General features: G+C 47.9%; 1 protein-coding gene across 5 annotated transcripts in view; it reads left to right on the plus strand.

Moving 5' to 3' along the window:
* CSMD2 (CUB and Sushi multiple domains 2) overlaps window positions 1–22,183 on the plus strand; it is a 599,309-nt gene that overhangs the window by 335,480 nt on the left and 241,646 nt on the right. For 4 of the 5 annotated variants that reach the window (XM_078452082.2, XM_078452083.2, XM_078452085.2 and 1 more), the window contains exon 13: window positions 13,482–13,664. The exons of the other annotated variant lie outside the window; for it this stretch is intronic. In XM_078452082.2, the coding sequence (XP_078308208.2) occupies window positions 13,482–13,664 (183 nt within the window). The remainder of the gene's footprint in view (window positions 1–13,481; window positions 13,665–22,183) is intronic. 5 annotated transcript variants of the gene reach the window in all.

The raw sequence follows: 22,183 nt of genomic DNA on the forward strand, positions 1-22,183 counted from the left end.
GAGCCTGGAGGCCTCACAAAGAGTCTGTACTTTGTCCATAAAGGAAGAAGAACCCATGAATTCTTAAATGTAGGGATAGGCCGGCCTTTCCCTTCTTGTCCCTTCCACCTTCGACCTTTTATTTGAGGGTAGGAGCCATCAGTGAAGGAGTCATCCTCTACTGTGACTAAAGCTGGGTCTATTGCATCCCCTGGCCTCCTGATGTGACTTCCCGTCCTGGGAGCTTCTGCCGCCTGCAGCCTCCTGGGTGTCCACCATCTCTCTGGCTGGCCCCTCGCTGCCCCTGCAGAGCAGGCCCTTCTTGGGGTCTCTCCTCAGCTTTCTGTCCTCTTTCTTCTAGAACCCTCCACAGTTAATTGCATCCATTCCCGTGGCTTCCATCTCAACCTAAACACTGGTGACTTCCAAATCTGTTCCCCATTTGTAGTCTCTCTGTGACACAGTTGATACGCTTCTCCCTCAGACATCTCAAACCCAAGGCACGCACATTAGGCTTCTCGGGCAGATATAACAAGACACCATACACTGGGGGCTGAAACAGAAATTTATTTTCTCACAATTCTGAAGGCTAAAAGTCCAAGATCAAGGTTCTGGCTGATTCAGTTTCTGGTCTGGGCTGTCTTCAGACTGCAGCCTATGACTGTGCTCTCACATGGTCTTTCCTTGGAGGCGGGGGGTGGGGGACACAAGCTCTGTGGTGTCTCTTCTTATAAGGACACTAATCCTATTGGCTTTGGGCCCCACCCCTAGGGCCTCATTTAGCCTTTGTTACTTCCTTAGAGGCCCCATCTCCAAATACAGGCACATTTGAGGTTAACACTTCACCATATGAATGTGGGGAAGACACACACATTCAGTCCATTAACATCATCCAAACTGAGCTCACCATCTCCACCCCCATGCCACACCCCCTGCTCCAGTGTCCCCATGTTGATGAATTGTGCCACCATCCATACCATCACTGGGCCTCACCTCCTCCTCCTCCTCCTCCTCCTTCTCCCTCTCTCATCTCTGACTCAGTTCCCAGATTGTCAGTTCTCCCGCTGCAGTGTCCCAGCCCCTCTGTCACTCCCATGGCTGAGGCCGTGATCACCTCTCACTTGAATGATGGCCCAGTCCTTCTTCTTGGCCTCCCTGACTCTAGTCCTCCCCCACCCACCATCGGCCACACACATCTCAGCGATCTTTCCAGGATCCACATCTGGCAGAGTTCTCTCCTACTTAAAAATTCCTCATGATGACTTCTCATCGCTCTTAGGGTTATCATTCACATGGTATCCAAGACTCTCCATTTACGGTAACTCCAAGCCACATTCTGGCTCCTGTGAACCCACAGAGTGCCCAGTGCCTGGCATACAGCATGCGTTCAGAAAAGCTCTCAGATTAAGGTTTAATGACTTTCTACACAAGCACAACCAAACACCCTTCCTCCACACCCTCTCCATCCCCTCACGGCCCACTTTATCGCCTCTCAGAGCTCAGATGCAAGAGCCAGGCATTCTCTGTTGTCCCCCTGGCTTTGGGGTCAGACAAACTCTGTTTTTAACTGAGTTCTGCCATTGGTTCTGTGTGTGGTCTTAGCCAGTCCCTCCATATCTTTGATTCTGAGTTTTCTCACCTGCGAAGGTGGACTGATAAACAGTGATCTAATGGGGGTTCTTCCAAGGGCTCAGTGTAGTGAGGCTCCCAACACAGGGCCAGCCTGTAAACAGTTAAAAGCCTGCCCCTCAGGGCCAGCCAGAGTAAACAGTTAAAAGCCAGCCCCCTTGCCTGCTTCCCCAGGTCCGCAGCTCCTCTCCCAACCTGCACCCTTGGCCCAGAGCTTCAGAATGACCTCCGTCCCTATCCTAGCCCTCCTTTTATCTGCTTCTGGGGAATTCCATACATGTTAGGCCCCTTGGCTCGGTGATAGGAGGGTGTAGATGTTCCACAGGTGGCATGAGGCATTCGTGGGCAGAGACCACCCTCCAGGCACTCCTGGCCCCATCATCATCAATATGCCCTCTGCCCCAGCTCAGGTAAAGAGAAGCTTCCTTGGGGCCGGCAGGTGGCACTGCAGTATAACCTCCCTCCCCTCATTAAAAGTGTGAGCCCTGGGTGGGAAAATTGGGGGATTTACTTTCTAGAAATTCTTCCAGTTCTGTTTGTCACAATCACAGGTCAGGGTGGGGGAGGGGACTCAGGCTCCATCAATATCTGAGTACTTGGAGCCTGGAACTCAGTCCCCCTCCATGGGGGCAGCCAGCTGTAGGAAATGCATTCAGAGTTGCAATTGCTTTGCTTCCCAGTAGAACAAGAAATATTTAAGGAACAGGCAATTAGCACTTACCAGAAACATTATAAAATTACATACAACTTGCTAACAAGTTTTAGCATCAATCTGGGAGTCTCCTTGCTTCCTGACTCAGAGCCTGGAATCTGGCAGCCTAATGCTAAATCTGGGGATTTGGCTGGCACAGGCAAAGAAGGAGCTGAGACCTTGACCCTGGAGACAATGAAGGAGCAGGGCGGTAGAGATTATACAGAAAGGATGCCCAAGAGCGGGGACCCGTGTTGGAAATGAGGTCAGCTGTGTATTCAATATTATTTAAGCTCCTATTGTGTGTTGCAGACACTATTCAGGACGTTGGGGCCCCGAGGACAAGAAGAAAATCTCTGCCTTCACCTAAGTCATAGCCTATGTTCAGTAGAGTCAAGGAAGTCCGAGAAGATGAGGAAATATCAAGGAGGGGCAGATAACGTTGCTTGAGGGCATCAGGGAAGGCTCCGTGGAGGAACAGGTGTCTGGAATGGAGAGTTGTGTAAAGGATGAGAACAAGTTGGTCAGAGGTCCCTGAGAGAGAACATGAAGTCTGAGAGCGAGTAGGGAGAACACGGGCAAGACTAGCCCTCTGCCTCCCACACCTCCATCCCCTTCCCAAGAACTTAATGCTGCTGGGAGACATAGGTGAACTTCCTAAAAGTGATGGCCTCAGAGCTGGTCTGGAAAGAAGGCCAAGGACAACAGACCGGCATCATTGGTGCCACTCCTTTTTGGACCCTGCCTCGCTTCAAGCACAAGGCCATTTTTCACCTCCAGTCAGCTCTATTCAGGATACCTCTGCTTTGTACGTTATCCCCATGAGCCGAGAGGCCCAAACTCCCCAACTTGCCAGGAATAACACTAAGCATGTTCCTAAGACACTCCCTGGGTTTCCATGAGACCCTTAAAGCTTTCTCAGGCACAGAGAGCTAGGGTTTAGCTAGATGCAGGCAGCAGTTGCCCGCTGTCAGGAAAGCCCAGTGGGATCCATGCTGTACCCAAGTCTGTCCTGGCCCCTGGGGGCGGGGGGTTGGCAAACAACAGAGAATGCTGCACCATTAAAATTTGGCAGGCTGCAAGCGGTCTGCAATAAACTGGCATTATGATACTGAAGAGAAAATTGGCAGGAAGTAATTTGTCCATGAGATATGCTCTCTAAATACACGGGCTTTTGCAAATAGCAAGCTCTAGCTTGGGGCTGATGCAAACAGCTTGGAGGCAACCCCAGTGCTCTGTATGTCCACATTTACCCCCTGTCCCTAACCTCCTTCAGCTGTGACATCCCCATGATAGTGTTGTGGAGGAAGGAGATGGAAAAGGAAGAACGTCACCCACTTCATCTACCCACACTTCCACCCAATTTGTGACAGCCTTTGCAAAGAGATGCATGAAAACCCAGATGCACATACAGACGGATGCACTATGCCCCAAGCCTCCTTGTACCCTTCCCATCAGAAGCAGAGAAGTGGAGTGGGCTGTGGTTCTAAGGAAATCCATGAGATCTAGGCATGCCCAGGGGTTGTCTTAAGCACCACAGTGTCTCCGTCACTCGAAAGGGGTTTGTGCTAATTGAACAATGGGTCTGGGCCACTCAGTATGTGTGAGACACTGTCCTTGGTTCTGGAGATACAGAGGACAAAAGGGATGGGACCCCTGGCTTTGAGGAACTGATAGCCTCCAAGACAACCCGTAGATGACTCCTCAGTCATGGAACCAGGCTCTTCACGGTGCCCCTCAGACCCTCTCTGTGGTCTCATCTCTCTTCACTGTCACCTCCAGCCACAGTGAATTTCTAACTATCCTCCAGATACTATACTCTCTTCCTTCATTCCTCCTTCCTGCTTCTTTCCTTCCATCCTTCTCTCTCTCCGCCACTCATCATCCTGCAAATATGTACTGAATGCTCCATCCTTGCCTCCCACTCTGCTAGAAGCTGGTAGTATAGACTTTTCAAAAACAGTCTTGGTCCTCAAGAAATTTTTCATTTAACATAGAGAAATGCATGCCAAAAATGACAGCAATGGAGCCATGGCAGAAAACGGTCCAAAGGGCTGGGAGTGAGAGAGAAAGACCCCCTAAGTCTGCCTAGGTGATTTGAGGGAAGATCCCAGATTAAGAAGCACTTGAGCTGACGCTTAAAGGCGATTCCTCATCTGACAGAGGAGCAGGGGGTGTTCATTCAGGAAGAGAGGACACAGTGCCATGTGAGAGCCATGTGAGAGCCGGCTGGGCTCCACCAGGCACCGGGTGATAATGACTATGGGGAAACACCTACTGGTTACTGGTTACATGCCATGTGCCAGGCATTTTGACAATTGTCTTATACACATAAGTTCATTAAATCCTCAGAACAACCCTGAAAGGTGGGCGTTATTACCATTTCCATTTTACAGATGACAAAAATAGGGCTCGGGGAGAATAGGAAATGTGCAAGATCTCCTACTTATGTCAGGGCCGGGATTTAGATCTCTGCTCATCACCACTGCACTGTTTTGTCTCCCCACAGACCGCTCAGTTTGGGGATGGATAAATCTCAGGGTCAGTGATGGGCAAAGATGAGTCTGGAGTGGGAGGGGGTAGGCAAGATCCTGCCACGTCAAGCTGTTAGGGGCTTAATCTGTGGATTTTAGGCAGCCATGAAAGAATCAATGAACAGGGCATAGTAATGATGGGATTTTTCTTTCGGAGCCATCTCAGCCTGCTTTGCTGAGTACAGAATAGAGGCAAGAGGCAGGGGACCCACTCTCGCCTGATGCCACCATCCAGGTAGAGGGTAGACTAGAACAGTGAGAGAGGGGCTGGAGAGCAGAGGGTGCTGGGATGTTTCGGAGGGGGGCCAGGATGAGGCAGTTAGTGAGGCTGCAGGTGGGGAGGGGAAGGCAGAATCCAGGCTGATTCCCAGGTTTCCAGCTTGGCAGCCTCCGTGAAGCCTCTTTGCCTCCCCCACTCCCTCTGAGTTTCCTCCTCTGCTCTCCCAAAGGTTGTGTGGTCAGGTGCACACCTCCTCCCTTGCCCTCATCATTTCCCTTGTACTTAACTTCTGCAGCCATTTGACTGTGACTCTCTAAGGGCAGGGACCATGGGTCAGGCCACTGTCTGTCTGTAGTGCTGAGCATGGCATTTGGCACAGTTTCCACACAGCACCTGTTAGCTGGATTCGAATGTTAAACAGCGTTCTCTGTGTTCCAAGCGCTGAACTGAGTCAATAACGCATAACCAATGCCTGCCTCTGTAGGACTGACATTCCATTGGACAGGAAACAGGGGAGCCAACCTGGCAGCCAGCGGGAGCAGGGGGGCAGAGTGGGTGAATCATTCTGTCCTTCACACCCATCAGACAGTAAGCATCTTGGGGGCAGAGATTCTTGTCCTTTTTTCCCCACTGCTATGCCCCCAAGTGTCTAGAACAGTAGCTAATCACATGAATCTAGGCAGTGCCATGAAGGAAAAGATGGGGAGCCAGGAGAGGCAAGAAAACGGGAACCACATAAGGTGCATGGTCAGGGAAAGCATCTCTGAGGTGGCCTCTTAAGCTAATCCACAGAGTGACGAGTCGGCCACGTAAAAAGGGGAGGCGAGGAGGGGGTAGCCCAGGCTGAGGGCACAGTGACTAGATGAAGGGACAAATGAAGTACTACCCCTTTGGAAAGGCAGCAAGTCACAGCCCAAGCTTGGACCCCCCTTCCTCCTCCGAGTGGCGTTGTCCTTCTCGGAGCAATCAGATGGTGGATTTAGAGAGACATGATGCAATCGCTCCTGGACAGACGTTGTCATGAAAGAGAATTCCAATTTGGTATTAGAAATGGAAAAACCCAGGAGAAGACTGTAAGGTTGATCACAGATGATGGGGATAAAGCCGCCAAGCAAATGGAGAGCAAATACTTCGAGCGGCGAGCCCATCACAGTGGAATTCTGAAGCACTCACCTCATGTTTGCCAGCTTGCTTTTTGTAGGCAAAAGGAGAGAGGGAGGGAGGGAGGGAGGGAGAGAAAGAGAGAGAGGGAGCAAGTCTTATAAAATGGAATTATATTAACCAGATAACAGAAATTGCATGCATGATTTTCTCCAAGTCAAAATCTGGTTTATCAATTTGCTTTTCTGGGCCCTGACATCAGACTGGGTCAGACCGGGAGGGTCAAGGTCAAGTGCCTTTCAGGCAGGCAGAGGAGCACAGGGAGCCTTCTCTGGGAGGGCGAGGGGCCTGGGTCCCTGTGCCCCCAGCAGAGGTTGGCCCTGGGCTTGGAGGGAAGGCCCTCCAAGACAAAGACAAGGAGCGTCTGAGGAACACAAGCCAGCCACCAGCCCCTCTGTCAAACTCTCCAGCCACCCTGCTCTCCTCTTCTCCCCTACACCCAGTCCCGGCCCTACACGTATCCCTCTCCTATTCTGGACCTCTTCACCAAGTACTCTCTTAAATCTGACTTCCCCTTGAGGCTACCATTACCCGGTAGCCCTCTCCTGTGCCAGTCCCCACGAACTTCACATTTGAGAGGCAGGTTTACAGTTCATCCTCCAGTGCCATTCTGGCCATGTGTCCCCCATCTCCCTGGATCTCATGCTGTCACCACATCTGGCTCTTGTCCCCTCCCATCAGTGCCACCAGCCTTTTCCTCTCTACCCCAAGTCTTGCCGTCACCTTGCCTTCCAGCCACTTGACCTTCTCACTTCATAGCGCTGCCCTCTGGCTGCAGCTGGACCTTGCTCTCCAGCACCTCTGAAATCTGAGCTGCACCCAGCCTGCGCCAGGCCCCTTGTCCCCTCAGCTCTCCCTACCCACTCTGCTCCTGATCATCATCCTCCCTTGGCCTCCTGATCCCCCAGCCCCTCCTGCTCCCCCCCCCACCCCCCCACCCCCATTAGCCTGAGCCCCGAGGGTAACACCTCCGCCATTCTTGTAATGGGATCCTCAGCTCCTTGCCCCAGTGGCCTTCCCTTTCTCCAAACCCCACCCCTCCATCAGTCTGGAGCCCCCTTTCTCCACTTCTGCATGCACCAAGCTACTGAGCTGCTCGGGGGCGCCCCGTACATGCATCATCTCCACCCTCCTTAGGCGCTAGGTGGCAGTCCATCCAGCCATGATCTTATCCAGCGTGAGTGCCTCAGACATTCTCGTCAATGTTAACTCCCTTTCCCCACAAGCAGGCCCTGTCCTTCAGCAATGATCATGAACCCTTCCTCCACTGGGAAGTAGAGCCTGTGCCATCGCAGGACCTCCTTCATCCTCCCACACCATACCTGAAAGCTTAGTGATCACCTCCTCCTTCCTGTCGTGCAGGAAGGAGCTTCCTGCTGGCTCAGGCTATCCTGCAGTGTGCTCTGGGTACCCTGCCCTACCTGCCCCAGAGCCTCCGGCTGTCATCCCCATCTGTCCTCCAAATCTTCAGTTAGCCATTTACTCTGTGTGTCTGTCTGTTTGCCTGTCTGTCTCCTTCCCTAGCATTTAAATGTGGTTAAATTTCTCTGATCTTAAAAATATGTTTAAGCTGCCTACTTCAAGGCCATGTTCCTCACAAGTTACCACCTAAGCTCTCTCTATTCCTTCACTTCCAAGAAGTGGCTCCTTTAAAAGTCATCTGTTCCTCCTGTATCATCTTTCTCTTCTCCCATTGCATATGGCCCCATCACTGTATGCAACCACTCCCGCCAGTATCAGCAGTGACCTCCTTCTTCTAACCTGCTTGTCAGCCCCACCTAAGCTTCCCTGAACCTTCGAGGCTAGAGATCTGCTCCTCGAAAACCATGCTTCTCCAAGCCTCTGTGACCCTGCTCTGCCAGATTTCAATCCAGCATTCCACTGGGCCATCCAGTATTCCTAACTATTCTGTCCAGGACTGACATCTCACTCTCTGTGGGTGGTCACATCCTTCTCATGGCTTCTTTTACCATATGTGAGCTGAATCCCAAATTATGCACCCCTACACTAGACTTTTCTCCTCAACTTCAGACGCATGTAGCCACTTTCTGCTAGATGTGTCCACTTGGAGGTATCACAGTCATCCCCAAAACTCCGCATGCCTTACTGATGACCATACACACCTGCTCTTCTCCCTGCATTCTTGTCTCAGTGAGTGTGCACCCAGGTGCCCAGGCCAAACCCTCAGGCATTGTAGACCCTGGCCTCTCCTTTATCCCTGGTGTGCTCACTCTCAGGATAGCCTGTGGCTTCCTGCTGTCCCACCTCCCAAATCTGTCTACCTCTCTCCATCCGCTCTGTCTTTGCTCAGTCCAGGATGTCACCAAAACATCCCCCACATTATTGTGAACCTCCCACCAGAATGGAAACTTCATGGAGGCAGGGCTTGTGTCTGCCTTGTTCTCTGTTGCACCCCCAGTGCCCAGCACAGTGACTTACACTAAGTAGACATTTGTGTGTTTGCTGAATGAATGAATGATCCCCTTGCCTCCAGAATTGCTGCCCCCAGACCATTCTGCAGATAACAGTCAGGATGATCTTTTAAAATACACGATATGAGGGACACCTGGGTGGCTCAGTTGGCCAAGCGTCTGACTTCGGCTCAGGTCATGATCTCGCAGTCCATGAGTTCAAGCCCCACATTGGGCTCTGTGCTGTCAGCTCAGAGCCTGTAGCCTGCTTCAGATTCTGTGTCTCCTTCTTTCTCTGCCCCTCCTTCACACACACACACACACACTCTCTCTCTCTCTCTCTTAAAATAAATAAACATTAAACATTTTTAAAAATAAAATAAAATGCACAGTATGAAATGCTAAGTAAAATGAAACCCTTTGTTAACTCCCCACTGCCTCCTATCTGCAACCTAGTCTTGTTAGCAGATTATACAGTGTCTTTCATGGGTTGGCCCCACACACCTTTTCCAGCCTCATCTCCCACCAGCTTGTAGAAAATATCTACACTTGTACTTGTAGAAAGGCAATGTGGTACAACAGTAAGAACCCTAGAACCATATGTTTGGATCTGAGATAACTCAGATGACCTTGGATAATTACATGATCTCTCTGGGCCTCAGTTTCCTCACCTTTAAAATGAGAATAACAGTACCTAGTTCATAGGCTTACTATAAGGATGAAATATTAGAATGATCAGAGTGGCTTCCAGCACATATTCAGCACTAGAATTATCAGTCATACAACTAACTTAGTTATAATAACGATTAGTGAGTTATTATCTCTGCTTTCATTGCAATCCTACAAACAGTGTCACCCCTGTGACTTTGCATGGCCTCTTCTCCATCTGAACGGCCCTTCCTCCCCCTTTCTCCCACTCATTCCTTTCTTTTTTTTCTAGCTTTATTGAGTTATAATTGACATATAACATTGTGTAAGTTTAAGGTGTAGAGCATGATGATTTGATATGTGTATGTATAGCAAAATGATTACCATAATCAGGTTAGTTAACACATCTATCACAACACCTCACAGTGTGTGTGTGTGTGTGTGTGTGTGTGTGTGTGTGTGTGTTGAGAACTTTTAGGATCTACTCTCTTAACAACTTCCAAATATCTGATACCATATTGTTGACTGTAGTCACTATGCTATACATTACATCCCGGAACCTCTTCACCTTCTAACTGGAACTTTGTACCCTTCGACCCCCTTCATCAGTTTCCCCTCCCTACTCCACTATACCCTATCCCACTCATGGCAACCAGCAATCCACTCTCTGGTTTTATGAGTTTGGGTTTTTAGATTCCACGTATAAGTGCGATCACCCAGTATTTGTCTTTTTCTGACTCATTTCACTTAGCATAATGCCCTCAAGTTTCATCCATGTTGTTGGAAATATCAGGACTTTCTTCTTTTTTCTTTTTTATGGCTGAATAATATTCCAGTGGGGTGTGTGTGTGTGTGTGTGTGTGTGTGTACATTTACTGCATTTTGTTTACCCATTCATTCATGGGTAGTTAGTTAGGTGTTTCCATGTCTTGGCTAGTGTGAATAATGCTGCAATGAATCCCACCTATTCCTTTCACCTGCTGGCTCTTGCACAGCCTTCAGGCCTCATCTTAGACATCACCTTCTCCAAGAAGCCTTCCCTGATGGGACTGAGCTGAGATAAGCAGTCATCCACCTTGGGCATATATTGAAAAGAAGCCACCAAAATACTCAGTAATTAAGTTAAATAATTTAATGCAGTATTTTTTTAAAGCCAAGATTAATGCAAAATATCTATGATAAAAATGTCAACATTTTAAATAATAAGAAACTCAGATGGCCAGGACTAGGGGGAGGCCAGTGAAGTGAGTCACACAAGTGCTGGGTCAGATCTGATCTTTAAGTTCTGATTATTTTTTTTTCTTTGTGGGCTTGATTTATATGCATTAATTTTGATTTTCTAAAAATGTTAAAAAATAACATGAAGATGTTATTTATCTTGATTGCTGAGGGTTTTTTTGTTGCCCCCTAAAATTTTGTGCTAAAGTTTAGTGTCTCACTCCCCACACTGCGTTTCCAGCCTCACCCTCTAAATTTGAGTTAGGTGCTCCTTCCGGATGCCTACACACACACACACACACACACACACACACGCACACACGATTCTAGCCAAAGAATGCTTTGTTCTGCCAACTCTCAGCAGAGATCTGGAAGCCCTAGTTTTCGGGGTAATATGAATGTGACAGTCAAGAGCCTGTCCATATAAGGCAGTGCATGGGGCTAGCCTGATCAGCCCACAGAAACCCACCAGTTGTGCTAAGAAAATTTTTGGAGAGTCATCCCTGATAGGGTCACGCACAGCAACTTCAGGGACTGTGGCTCCATGGCTCATAATGGTGTCTACGGCAAAGGCAGGGTTCCTTTGGCCTGACGATCCTAGGAAGGTGTCCAACAAACTTCCCTGGTTACTCCAGTGGCCTCTCTTCCAAATCACAGGCCCCTACCACCCTCACCTCACTATCTGTCCCTTCGTCCATAACTCCCTGTCTTTCCTGTAAGATGCCTTCCTCCCTGGGAACAGCTCCTCCTCCTCTTCTCCTTCCTCCCCTCCATCCCCTTCACCCCTCCTTTCCACTCCATCTTTCACAGCACCAAGCACAGGGCTCCGGAGGAAGCTCCAGGGACTTGGCCAGGACACAGTCCTTTCCTGAAGTCTCCAGGGTCTAACTGTCCTGTAAGGCGGCCAGCCCATCATGCCCCACCGTGCCCGCACCTCCTCCCGCCCCCCCCCCCAAGCTGTCTCAGGGAACCCACTTGGTGTGTGACTCACCACCGTGGAATCCAATGAACTTTAAAGGCATTCTTAGTCATTTGTTCCATTTTACCTGCACCATCTCCAATTGAATTAAAAATAAAATTCGGGAAAGTGCTTCCATGTCAGAAGGCAGCGAATATTGATTCTCACTTAATCTCTGGTTTGGGGAATGGCAGCCAGTAAAGCCTTCTCATTTCATGCTTGTCTTTGCTGCTCAGAAATGGACTGAGCTGAAGGTCTATCTAGTCATCTGAGCACGGAGTCAAGTTCAGTAAGCTCCAGACTGAGATCTGTTAGTTCCTGAGACAGGTATCTCATAAAGAATGTAGACCCACCTTCACCGAATGAAAATATCCAAGTACCTAGTGTTCTCTGTGTGGACACAGAGTCTCTGGCATTTGTCAGCTGGAAGGCACATTCATCCCAAGATGCGGTTTTATTTTATTTTATTTTTTTAAGTTTGTTTATTTATTTTCAGAGAGTGAGAGTTTTAGTGGGGGAGGGGTGAAGAGAGGGGGAGAGAAGGAATCCTAAGCAGGCTCCACGGTGTCAGCATGGAGCCCAATGTGGAACTTGAACCCACAAACTGTGAAATCAAGAGTCAGACACTTACCTGACTGAGCCCCCTGGGTGCTCCCAGGATGCAGTTTTTTTCTTTTTTGTTCTAAAATTTTGCTGGCATTTTATTATTTTTTTTTCAATATATGAAATTTATTGTGAAATTGGTTTCCATACAACACCCAGTGCTCATCCCAAAAGGTGCCCTCCTCAATACCCATCACCCACCCTCCCCTCCCTCCCCCCCCACCCCCCCCCCACCATCAACCCTCAGTTTGTTCTCAGTTTTTAAGAGTCTCTTATGCTTTGGCTCTCTCCCACTCTAACCTCCTTTTTTTTTTCCTTCCCCTCCCCCATGGGTTTCTGTTAAGTTTCTCAGGATCCACATAAGAGTGAAACCATATGGTATCTGTCTTTCTCTGTATGGCTTATTTCACTTAGCATCACACTCTCCAGTTCCATCCGTGTTGCTACAAAGGGCCATATTTCATTCTTTCTCATTGCCACGTAGTACTCCATTATGTATATAAACCACAATTTTTTTATCCATTCATCAGTTGATGGACATTTAGGCTCTTTCCATAATTTGGCTATTGTTGAGAGTGCTGCTATAAACATTGGGGTACAAATGCCCCTATGCATCAGTACTCCTGTATCCCTTGGGTAAATTCCTAGCAGTGCTATTGCTGGGTCATAGGGTAGGTCTATTTTTAATTTTCTGAGGAACCTCCACACTGTTTTCCAGAGTGACTGCACCAATATGCATTCCCACCAACAGTGCAAGAGGGTTCCCGTTTCTCCACATCCTCTCCAGCATCTATAGTCTCCTGATTTGTTCATTTTGGCCACTCTGACTGGCGTGAGGTGATATCTGAGTGTGGTTTTGATTTGTATTTCCCTGATGAGGAGCGACGTTGAGACAGGAAACCATCAAAACCCTAGAGGGGAAAGCAGGAAAAGACCTCTCTGACCTCAGCCGTAGCAATTTCTTACTTGACACATCCCCAAAGGCAAGGGAATTAAAAGCAAAAATGAACTACTGGGACCTTATGAAGATAAAAAGCTTCTGCACAGCAAAGGAAACAACCAACAAAACTAAAAAGCAACCAACGGAATGGGAAAAGATATTTGCAAATGACATATTGGACAAAGGGCTAGTATCCAAAATCTAGAAAGAGGTCACCAAACTCCACACCCGAAAAACAAATAACCCAGTGAAGAAATGGGCAGAAAACATGAATAGACACTTCTCTAAAGAAGACATCCGGATAGCCAACAGGCCCAGGATGCAGTTTTAAACAGGGCAAGGCAAGATTTCTCTGAAAGGTCCTGCCTGTGCCACTCTGAGCACTGACTCCTGGCAGAGGTACAGCAGAGCATGTAACGTGGGCCTCTGGCTCCAAGAGAGGTCGGAAGTCACCTTTCGTGTCTGTTTTCTCTTCTTCCTGTCTTTCAGAGATCGAGCAGGGCAGCTGTGGCGATCCTGGCATCCCTGCCTATGGCCGAAGGGAAGGCTCCCGGTTCCGCCACGGTGACACACTCAAGTTTGAGTGCCAGCCTGCCTTTGAGCTGGTGGGGCAGAAGGCAATCACGTGCCAAAAGAATAACCAGTGGTCGGCTAAGAAGCCAGGCTGCGTGTGTAAGTGAGCGGGGAGGAGGCCGCTTTGGGGTCTTCATCAAGAGGCAGGGGGCCCCGTTTCCCAGCTAATTCCAGGGCCCCATCCTTGGGAACCTTGCGGGTCATAACAACAGCTTCTCGTTGGTTTCTTTTCCTCCCAGCGTTGCTGGTTGGGTCCTCCTTTCTGGCAGTAACGTAGACTGTGGCACCGAGAATGATCGATCTTGACATTTGGGGGCCTTCTTCAACATCGTCTTCCCTTCCGTGGTGATCCTTGAGAGCAAGGTAGAGGCCACTGGGGCTTGGCCCACCAGGCTGTGAGCCAGACATTTGCTCCTCGCTCTTGTTGCCGCCAGTGACACCATACAATCAAACCAGGGTGGAAGGGACGGGCAAGTTTGTAAGACTGTCAACTCTGTACCAGCCTCTGCGTACTGTGGGAAACCACAGCCTTGCCAGGATATGAGAAGCTTTCCTCAGATTGCTTCCTCTTGGATTGGATTTAGGGAGGGATGGGTAATCAAGCTGTCTTTGGATTGTTGATCCTTTGGAGTGCCCATCCAATGGAGATAACAAGGAGGCCCTTTTTTCTTCCTCTGGGAAGGTATGACCTTACCTTCTGGCACAAATTGTACTTTAGGTCCTGGGCCTGGTACGATTGGCAAGTGTGAGGGGATGTATACAGCAAAGAGCAGAGCCCGCTTGGTCTCTGTTGAGAAATCAAAGGCTCACTCTCCTCTGGGCTACCACGTCTTCTTCTCCCAAGCTTCGCCACCACACCTCCTCCGTCTCTTTCCATCTGCTTCTTTCAGGGGAGGGCGGAAGCCTGACCCTCTGATCATTTCTCCCACTGCAGTGGGCTGCTCTGGGTCTCCAGGTGCTACACATTCTAGACTGCACCGCTCCCCACCCCGCCCAGGGCTGGGGGAGAGAATAACCTGGGGGTTATGAGGGAACGTCAGTTAGGACTGAGACTTTGGTATATGAGTCGGTGAGTTTGGGTCATACCTTTTCAAACAGAAAAATCACTTTGTTTTGACAGAGCATTTGTGATGACTTGTGAGTTTGTGTGGAAATTCTTGAAGAGGTTTAAAGAACAAATTGCTCTTAGATATACATCAAATCGCCCTTGGATACACCCTTGTTGCAAAAAAATAAAATTGCATGAAATCTGCCCATCTCTGTGGCTGGATGTGGTTAGAATATAGTGCCCAACGGTGTTGGCTTATAGCATACTGGGAGCCAGAGGGACTGGGGCCAGGAGAGGCAGGGGAGCCTGGGACAGATCAGCCCAGGACCAGCGGGAATGAGGCCAGAGTGGGTGGATGGGGCAGGGCTCTACCCAGCAGGTTGGAGGCAGGGCCTCAGATGGCAAAGGTACAGACTGTGGGAGCCCCAGGCTTTGTGGGGGCTTTATCTCTGAAATCCATTAGATGAAACAAGGCAAGGACAAGTGGAAGAGGGTCAGGCCTCTGGAGCAGAGAGCCAGTAGAATGAAGTGGGTAGCAGAGCCAGCTGTCGTCTTAGGACAGGATAAAATTTCCTGCCTCGCAAGCTGAGAGATGTGGGTAGCAGACCACTACCTGAAGGCTGTCACTCAAGTCCTCCAAGAATTTACTGGACTCTTCGGCCCTTAGGAGGAGTTTTAGGAAATCTTTCTAGAACCTTCAGTAAGAGCAAAGGGTCATGAAGTGCTTGTCAGCAGGCCCTTCATTTCCAGGAATGAGGCAGGCAGCCTCCAGTGAGCTGGGCATTGCTTACAAACAGCTGAGAAGGAACAAGGGCAGAGCCAACCTGGCACATGTGGAGCGGTACATTCTGTGGTTTCAAGTAAGGAAGAGGAGCCTGAGACTTATTGATGAGAACTGTGAAGGAGACACTCTGGGGGGCAAGCACGGTATTTCTTCCTCTGGATGGTTCTGGGATGTAGGGGGTTGGCATCCCCAAGGCACTCCCATTGCTCAGGTTTTTCCGGTCATATGGGTGTAACAGAACACAGCTTGAGTCTCAGGGATGCTGGCTTCATGAAGGAGGCCGGAGAGAGCCAGCTGGCCCCCATGCCTTTTTGCACCACACAGCAAGGTCGCGTTCCTATTCCATGAAGTCAAAGGAGCGCCGTCTGTCAGCTCTCCACTGAGTCCCTAGCCCCTAAACTGACACTTCCACAGGTGTCGGGCTTTGCCCTCAGGTTGCTCACAGTCTAACTGGTAGTGAGAGACGGCACTAAGAAGCCCCAGTGCACAGAGATGGCTTTGGATTCAAACTCTGGAGACTTGTTTCTCAGTCCTGGCTCAGCATCATGACTATGGCCAGGGCATCTTCTCTCTGGTTTTGGTTTACTAATCCACCCAGTGTGGTAGCATTCTGTTCTGGCTCCCCAAATTCCATACCTCTCTCTGATCGTATCTCTGGAACAAGATGACTATGGCACAAACAGTCCTCACTGCCCACAATGAGTGCTTGGGAACCACTTCCGAAAAGTGGGTCACTGACAGAGCGGGTCATGTACTTTGATTGAGGGACATGTTAAACTGGGGCTCCACTCCTGACCTTAGATCAAACATGTCATAGTGTGTGATCTAGAAGCATCTCTAAAAATATCAAATCATACAGTCTCTGAATCGTATAATGTAGTGATGAAATGTACGTACGAAAGCACCTCTAGCAAAAGTCAGCGTAAACACCCTAAATTTCACCATGCGTTGTCACAATAAATATTAGTACAATATTTAGCAGACAAACCCTCCTTTCCTTCTTAGCATTTAGAAGGAGATTGGAGAAAGAGTTTGATGGTTCAGCTTTCTGTGAACAATTGTCCAAAGAAATGCAAAGTGGTGCCTTGTTCTTCTCTTGAAACATTTTCTTCAAAACAGCTCTTTACTAGGGAATTGCCCTGCTGAGACCATATACACTCTTTCCTTCATGTTTCGAAACATTTTCTGTAGCAAGCAGAGACTTCAGAATCATTCCATTGGCGTTTGAGCTGCCCTCGCGGTAGTAGGTACTCAATAGATGGTCTTTTTCATCTAGGTTTTAAAGAAGATGATGTTTCTCACAATGAAAAGCATTTTGAAAGAAAAGATGAAACCAGCTTCTCTCCTGTTACTCTCTTCCTCCTTGGTTAATTCCCACCTCCAGGGATTGCCGCTCAGAATCAGTTGGAGGTAGTACCACTTTCCACCCACCTGAAAATATTTACTGAGCGCCCATCCTGTCTCAGCACCACATAGTGGATTCGGAGCTGTTTGGCCCCTGCCTAGAAAATGTGCTCAAGCTGGTGTCCTGGTGAGAACACTCTGGCCAGGCTGCACAGTGTCTTCACTCTCCCAGAGCCCTGCCCATCTCACCCCGTTCCTTGCAAAAGAATAGGGAACCTTCTCCACACATGCATCCGGTTATTCTTCCACCACAAGAGATACAATGGGAAGGAAGAGACAAATAACTCTGATGGTGGTGCACGATATTTGATGCTTTGTTGACAGGCTAGCAGAATGCTTCACACTTCATAAGGAAGCCAGGAAACCAATTATCAGTCCATTAGCAGCCACTTGCAGAAGAAGTTTCAAAACAGGCTTCACCAGAGATATGCCAAGACTGCACAAATGAAGGCTTTCTTACGCCATTTTGTAAACCACTGAAGGAAGGTGTGAATCCTAATTGCTCAGTTCCTAATGTATGTGGCGTATGTGTGAAATGGGAAGGCAGGGCCTACTGGGATGGATACGGTGTAAGTTTTGAATCAGCAGCCAAACCCTGAGAGACCAAGGGGAGGAAAAATGGGTCCTTGGGCACCCAAAGAAAATGTCACAGAGGAACCAGGGCTTAAGCTGGGCCTTGAAGAGTTGACAGGTAAAGGAGGGTGTTCCACACAGGTACGCTTCAGGAAATGGTCTCTTAGTACGACCCTCCTGTCCCTATTCCCCTGAGTTTGTCCCACTAAGCCCCCCACCCTCCCCCACGCTGGACACACACACATACACACACATCTGGACAAAGGAGTGGATGGGGTCATAGGGTCATCTGAATTCGCAACCTCAGCACTATTGACATTTTGGACCAGATCATTCTTTTGGCGGTGGAGGGGCAGTCTTGTGCATTGTTTTAGCAACATCCATGTCCTGTACCCACGAGAAGACAGTGGCACACACGGCCCTCCCGCTGCCAGTTGTGACAACCAAAATGTCTCCCTCTTGGACATGGCCAAATATCCCCTGAGGCAAAAACCACCCAAGATTGAGAACCCCAAGTCTAAGATACCCTGGACTTATTGAATTCTAAATATGAGGAAATCTGTGTTTTAGCATTTTAAGTGAGGCTGTGATTAAAGTCTATAGGATTATCATGGTGAGAAACCTGGGGGTAAAGGAGGATGGCAATATCAAATGTTTTATGTCATTGGGAAGATAGAAAATCTTCCCTACAGCTTTGGAATATTTACTCTCTCATTTTACTGATGAAAACAAAGTTCAAGGAGATGAGGTGACTAGCTCAGAAGTCATAGAACCACTGAGCATTGGGCTGGAATTTGAAGTGTTAATTGACAGAGCAGGGTTCCTACTCCAAACCCCATCCTCTCTCCACTGCTCTGGATTTGCAGAATCCAAGGGCTCACCTGCAGCAGGAAGGACAAAGAAGCCTTAGGACAAAAATACTAGGCCCAGAGCACACAGGCAAACTGTTGGCTGAATTCCTCCCATGCAGTTTCAGAGATTGACAAGCATTAAAAAAAAAATTCGTGAAGGCTGGACCCACGACCCTTGTTGGAACTGTATGAATGTTGTATACCAATATGCAATATACTGGCGCCCAAGCTTTTCCCTAATCTTCACTTTTTCTCATTCCTTCTACCCATCCATTTATCCATCCATCTTTGATTTATTGAGCACCAACTGTATACAGAGTAAGCTGCATAAGAGGATATGGCTGTTCCTGGTCAAATTGGAACCTGGGGGGCCTCTGGGAATGATCTTGCTCATCTGGGGATGGGGTTGAAGGGATACTCTCTTAGTGCCGTGCCCTGTATACTGTGCCGGAACTCGTCCAGGAAGTATCTGGAGCTCAAGGATCAATACTCAGCACAGGCTCGTGGTATATTCTAGTATTTAAAAAGCTTAAATAAATTTAAAGATTTAAACAAGTAAAACACTCTTAATGTTACTTCCTTAAACCAAAACTAATTTCAGACTTGGCCATTTTTGTTCTATCCTTGCTGCTGCACACACATATTTTGTGTGGTTTTCGTCGAAGTGAACATATCTCACATTCTGTGCTTTAAAGTTCACATCGTGTTGTGGGTCTTATCACGTTGCTACGTGTCTTTCATACTTTTCGTTCTTAGAGCATCTGTGGAATATTCTGTTTAGTGAAGGGAGCCATGACTTAGTCAAACAGTTACGTTCATTTATTTTACATAAAGCTGTGATGAACATCTTCATGCACGTGGCTTTCTTCTTTTTTCTCTTGAACTGTTTCCTTAGGTTAAATTTCCAGGAGTGAGGTTATCAGGCCAGAGCATGAACACTTTTATGACTCTTGACGTACACTCTTACATTGCTCCCCCAAATTGTTGTGCCAGTTCCTAATGCCAGTAACAAAAGTTATGTGATGAAGAATAAGATTCATATAATATGCTGCCTTCCCACCCAGAAACATGACATCTCTGTCTTTCATGTTCATGTGCTTTCACTTTTCTAGATACAACGACTTAGTGGTCTTCTTCATGTAGGTCGTATGACGTATTGCTTGCAACCTTTATCTACATCACCAGACCTCAAGTTATTTGCGTGACCTTTTAAAAAATTGTTAATTTAATAAGTATAAGTTGAATATATCCCTGGTCGACTTCTCTAAAGTGCCAAATGTCATGATAAGTGCTACAAATCCAGAGATGAATCGGACACAGCTCGCTCTGATGAATCACAGAGCTCGCTCTGATGTAGAGATAGACATAATTATGTAAATTAAAGTGGGCTCTTGTGGTTCAAAATTTAGTTTTTCATTTAGAAAGCACTGGTGATACAGACACATTTAGGATCTGCCCCACAAAGATTCATTCTTTTATTTAACACCTGTTGGCTGAGTGCCTGTGATGCGGCAGATATCGTAGCGGGTGCTGAACGGGGGAGCAACAGACCGCCTTCTCATGGAGCGTAGAGAAGTCATCGCTGTTAGAACAGTGGGGCCTAAAGGATGGGAGGGCAGAGTGGTGCTCCTGTTGGAACAGGAACATCCAGGGGGCAGCACTGGGTTCTGAGAGAAGCCATGGGGGTCGGGCCTATGCAGCAGGGGGTGTTCAATGGATTCATTGATGCACACATGTGCCTGCATGCATGCACCCCCCATCTGGGTCCTTGCTTTGGGTGCTTCCTAAAGGGGTTGGCCGCTGCCAAACGGATGTGAGTGGAAGAAGGAAGTGTGGGTCCATGGGAGTAGCATCTGGAGAGAGACCGCTGGGTACCCATGGGCCAGAGGCATGTCCCTGCTGGGCCAAGGGGTATGAAAGTGGCATCAGGATTTCTGTCACAGGAACCTCGACAGAGATGCCAGCCTGGCTTCCCTCCAGCCAGCCTGGGTCCATTCCTGTCTCAAAGGGACAGGAGCACTTGGTGTTTGTAGTCCCTGTGTAGCAACTATCTGCACTGACATGTGGCCACAATGGTGTTGTGTTGGTGTTTTCCTTTCCAATTTGAAGGTACTCTTCCTATACTGTGGGTAGAAACTCTGCGGTATTTGATACATGTGTTTTCCCAATCTCTTGTTTCCCCCACTCCTTTATTTTATTTCATTTCATTTTCTTTATTTTTTTTCCTATTTTGCATTGTGCATTTGTTTTATATAGACAAACCCTCAATATTTGTGATCTCTTTTCAAAGCTGACAGAGTTATCATTCTGCCACGGATCTGAGAAGCGGTCTGTCCTATTTTTGGTTATTTGTCAGTAATTTGATTTTTTTTTAAATATAATTTGTTAATCCATCTGGAGTTTATTTAGAGGAATGTATAACGTATGGTCCAAACTATTAAGCAGTTTTCCAACACGATGCATTAAGCAATTCGTTTCCCTTTTGATTTGAGGGAAATGAATTGTTTTATTGCACACTGAATCCTCACATGTAGTTAAGTCTGTTTCTTGAGACACGCTTTGTCCTGCTGCTCTATTTCTATCTCAGCCCCGGCATTGAATAATTTTAATTGTTGTTTTATAATATGTTCTAATATCTGGCAGTGCCGAAAACTCCTCCTTTCTCCGTTAATTATTTTTTCTTTCAGAAGTATTCATTGTTATTCTCATCTGTTTGTTGTTCAAGATTAATTTTAGAATCATTTTGTCAGAGTAAAAAAAATCCTATTGGGATTTTGTATGTGCACTCCTATTAAACCATAAATTAACTGGAGGAAAATAGACATTTTTATAATACACAGCCTCCCCATCCGGAAACCTGGCATGTCACTCTTTTTGTTCATCTACTTACATTTCTCTAAATATAACAGCTTTGTGGGTTTTCTTCATATAGGTCACATACATCACTTGCTACCTTTATTTTCAAATAGGCAGGTACTTTATTCACTCTCCTCCCACTCCGACCTCAATGCCCTATGCACAGGTGAAGCCTGTCCCTTTTCCCCCTCCTCTCTGTGACTGAATCCTGGCTTTTCCTGTAAATATATACTCCCAGATTTTTCCAGGACAAGAACAATTTCAAATATCCTTTCCTTTGGCCCAGAAAATATGATTGCAGTAGCTAGGGTCTTCGGAAATTGCCTTTCTCAAATGTTTGGAGCCGGAATCGGGATCAGCTGAGGTTTGAAAGCATCAGCCTCCATGCGGGGGATAATATTCCTGGGCACTGCTTGTGATCAGGGGCATGGGGCTGTAACAAGAGCTGTGTGAACATCCTCTGCTGATGTAATGTTCTGCTCAGTTCTCTAGGCTGCCTTAAAGGCCTCAATAACCCACAGGTGGCCCCAGGAGAGGAGCAGGGAACCTGGGGATTGCTTTGGTCCAAATTTGTATTTCAGGCCAATTCCTAGAAATTCAAAACCAGCATGTAAGCTTCTGGGGCCACCTTCTTCTGTTACCCAGTCCTCAAGAACCTGGACACTGAAGACTTGTGGTCTCACTGTGTTAGTGCTCTGCAGAGTTGGGGTGGGAGGTAGGGAACCTGCTCTGTAGAGGGCCTCCAGTAACCCAGAAGAGTCATTTCCTTGGACAATGTCCTGGTGGGGTGGGAGGCAGGGAGGATCTCTGTCTGCTCCTGCACTGGGGAAGGGACACTACAGTCATGGCTGTGAAGCATTTCAGCACCACAGGGGCAGCATGGGGAGGGTAAGCCAGGGTGGAGGGAAGCCAGGGCTGGGAAAACTGACCCTGGATGAAGGGATGGCTCATAAAAGTGGCTGCCAGCGTTTCCTATCAGAATGTTCTAGGAAGTAAAGTCAACACTTGCCCTACAGGCCAGTGTGGGTCATACGTTGCTTTTTACCTTTACTTCTAAATAGGCAGATACTAGTGGAGGAAGGCAGCTTCTAGGTTGAATCAA

The sequence above is a fragment of the Panthera onca genome, chromosome C1, assembly GCF_046562875.1.
Source record: "Panthera onca isolate mPanOnc1 chromosome C1, mPanOnc1 haplotype 2, whole genome shotgun sequence".
NCBI lineage: Eukaryota > Metazoa > Chordata > Mammalia > Carnivora > Felidae > Panthera > Panthera onca.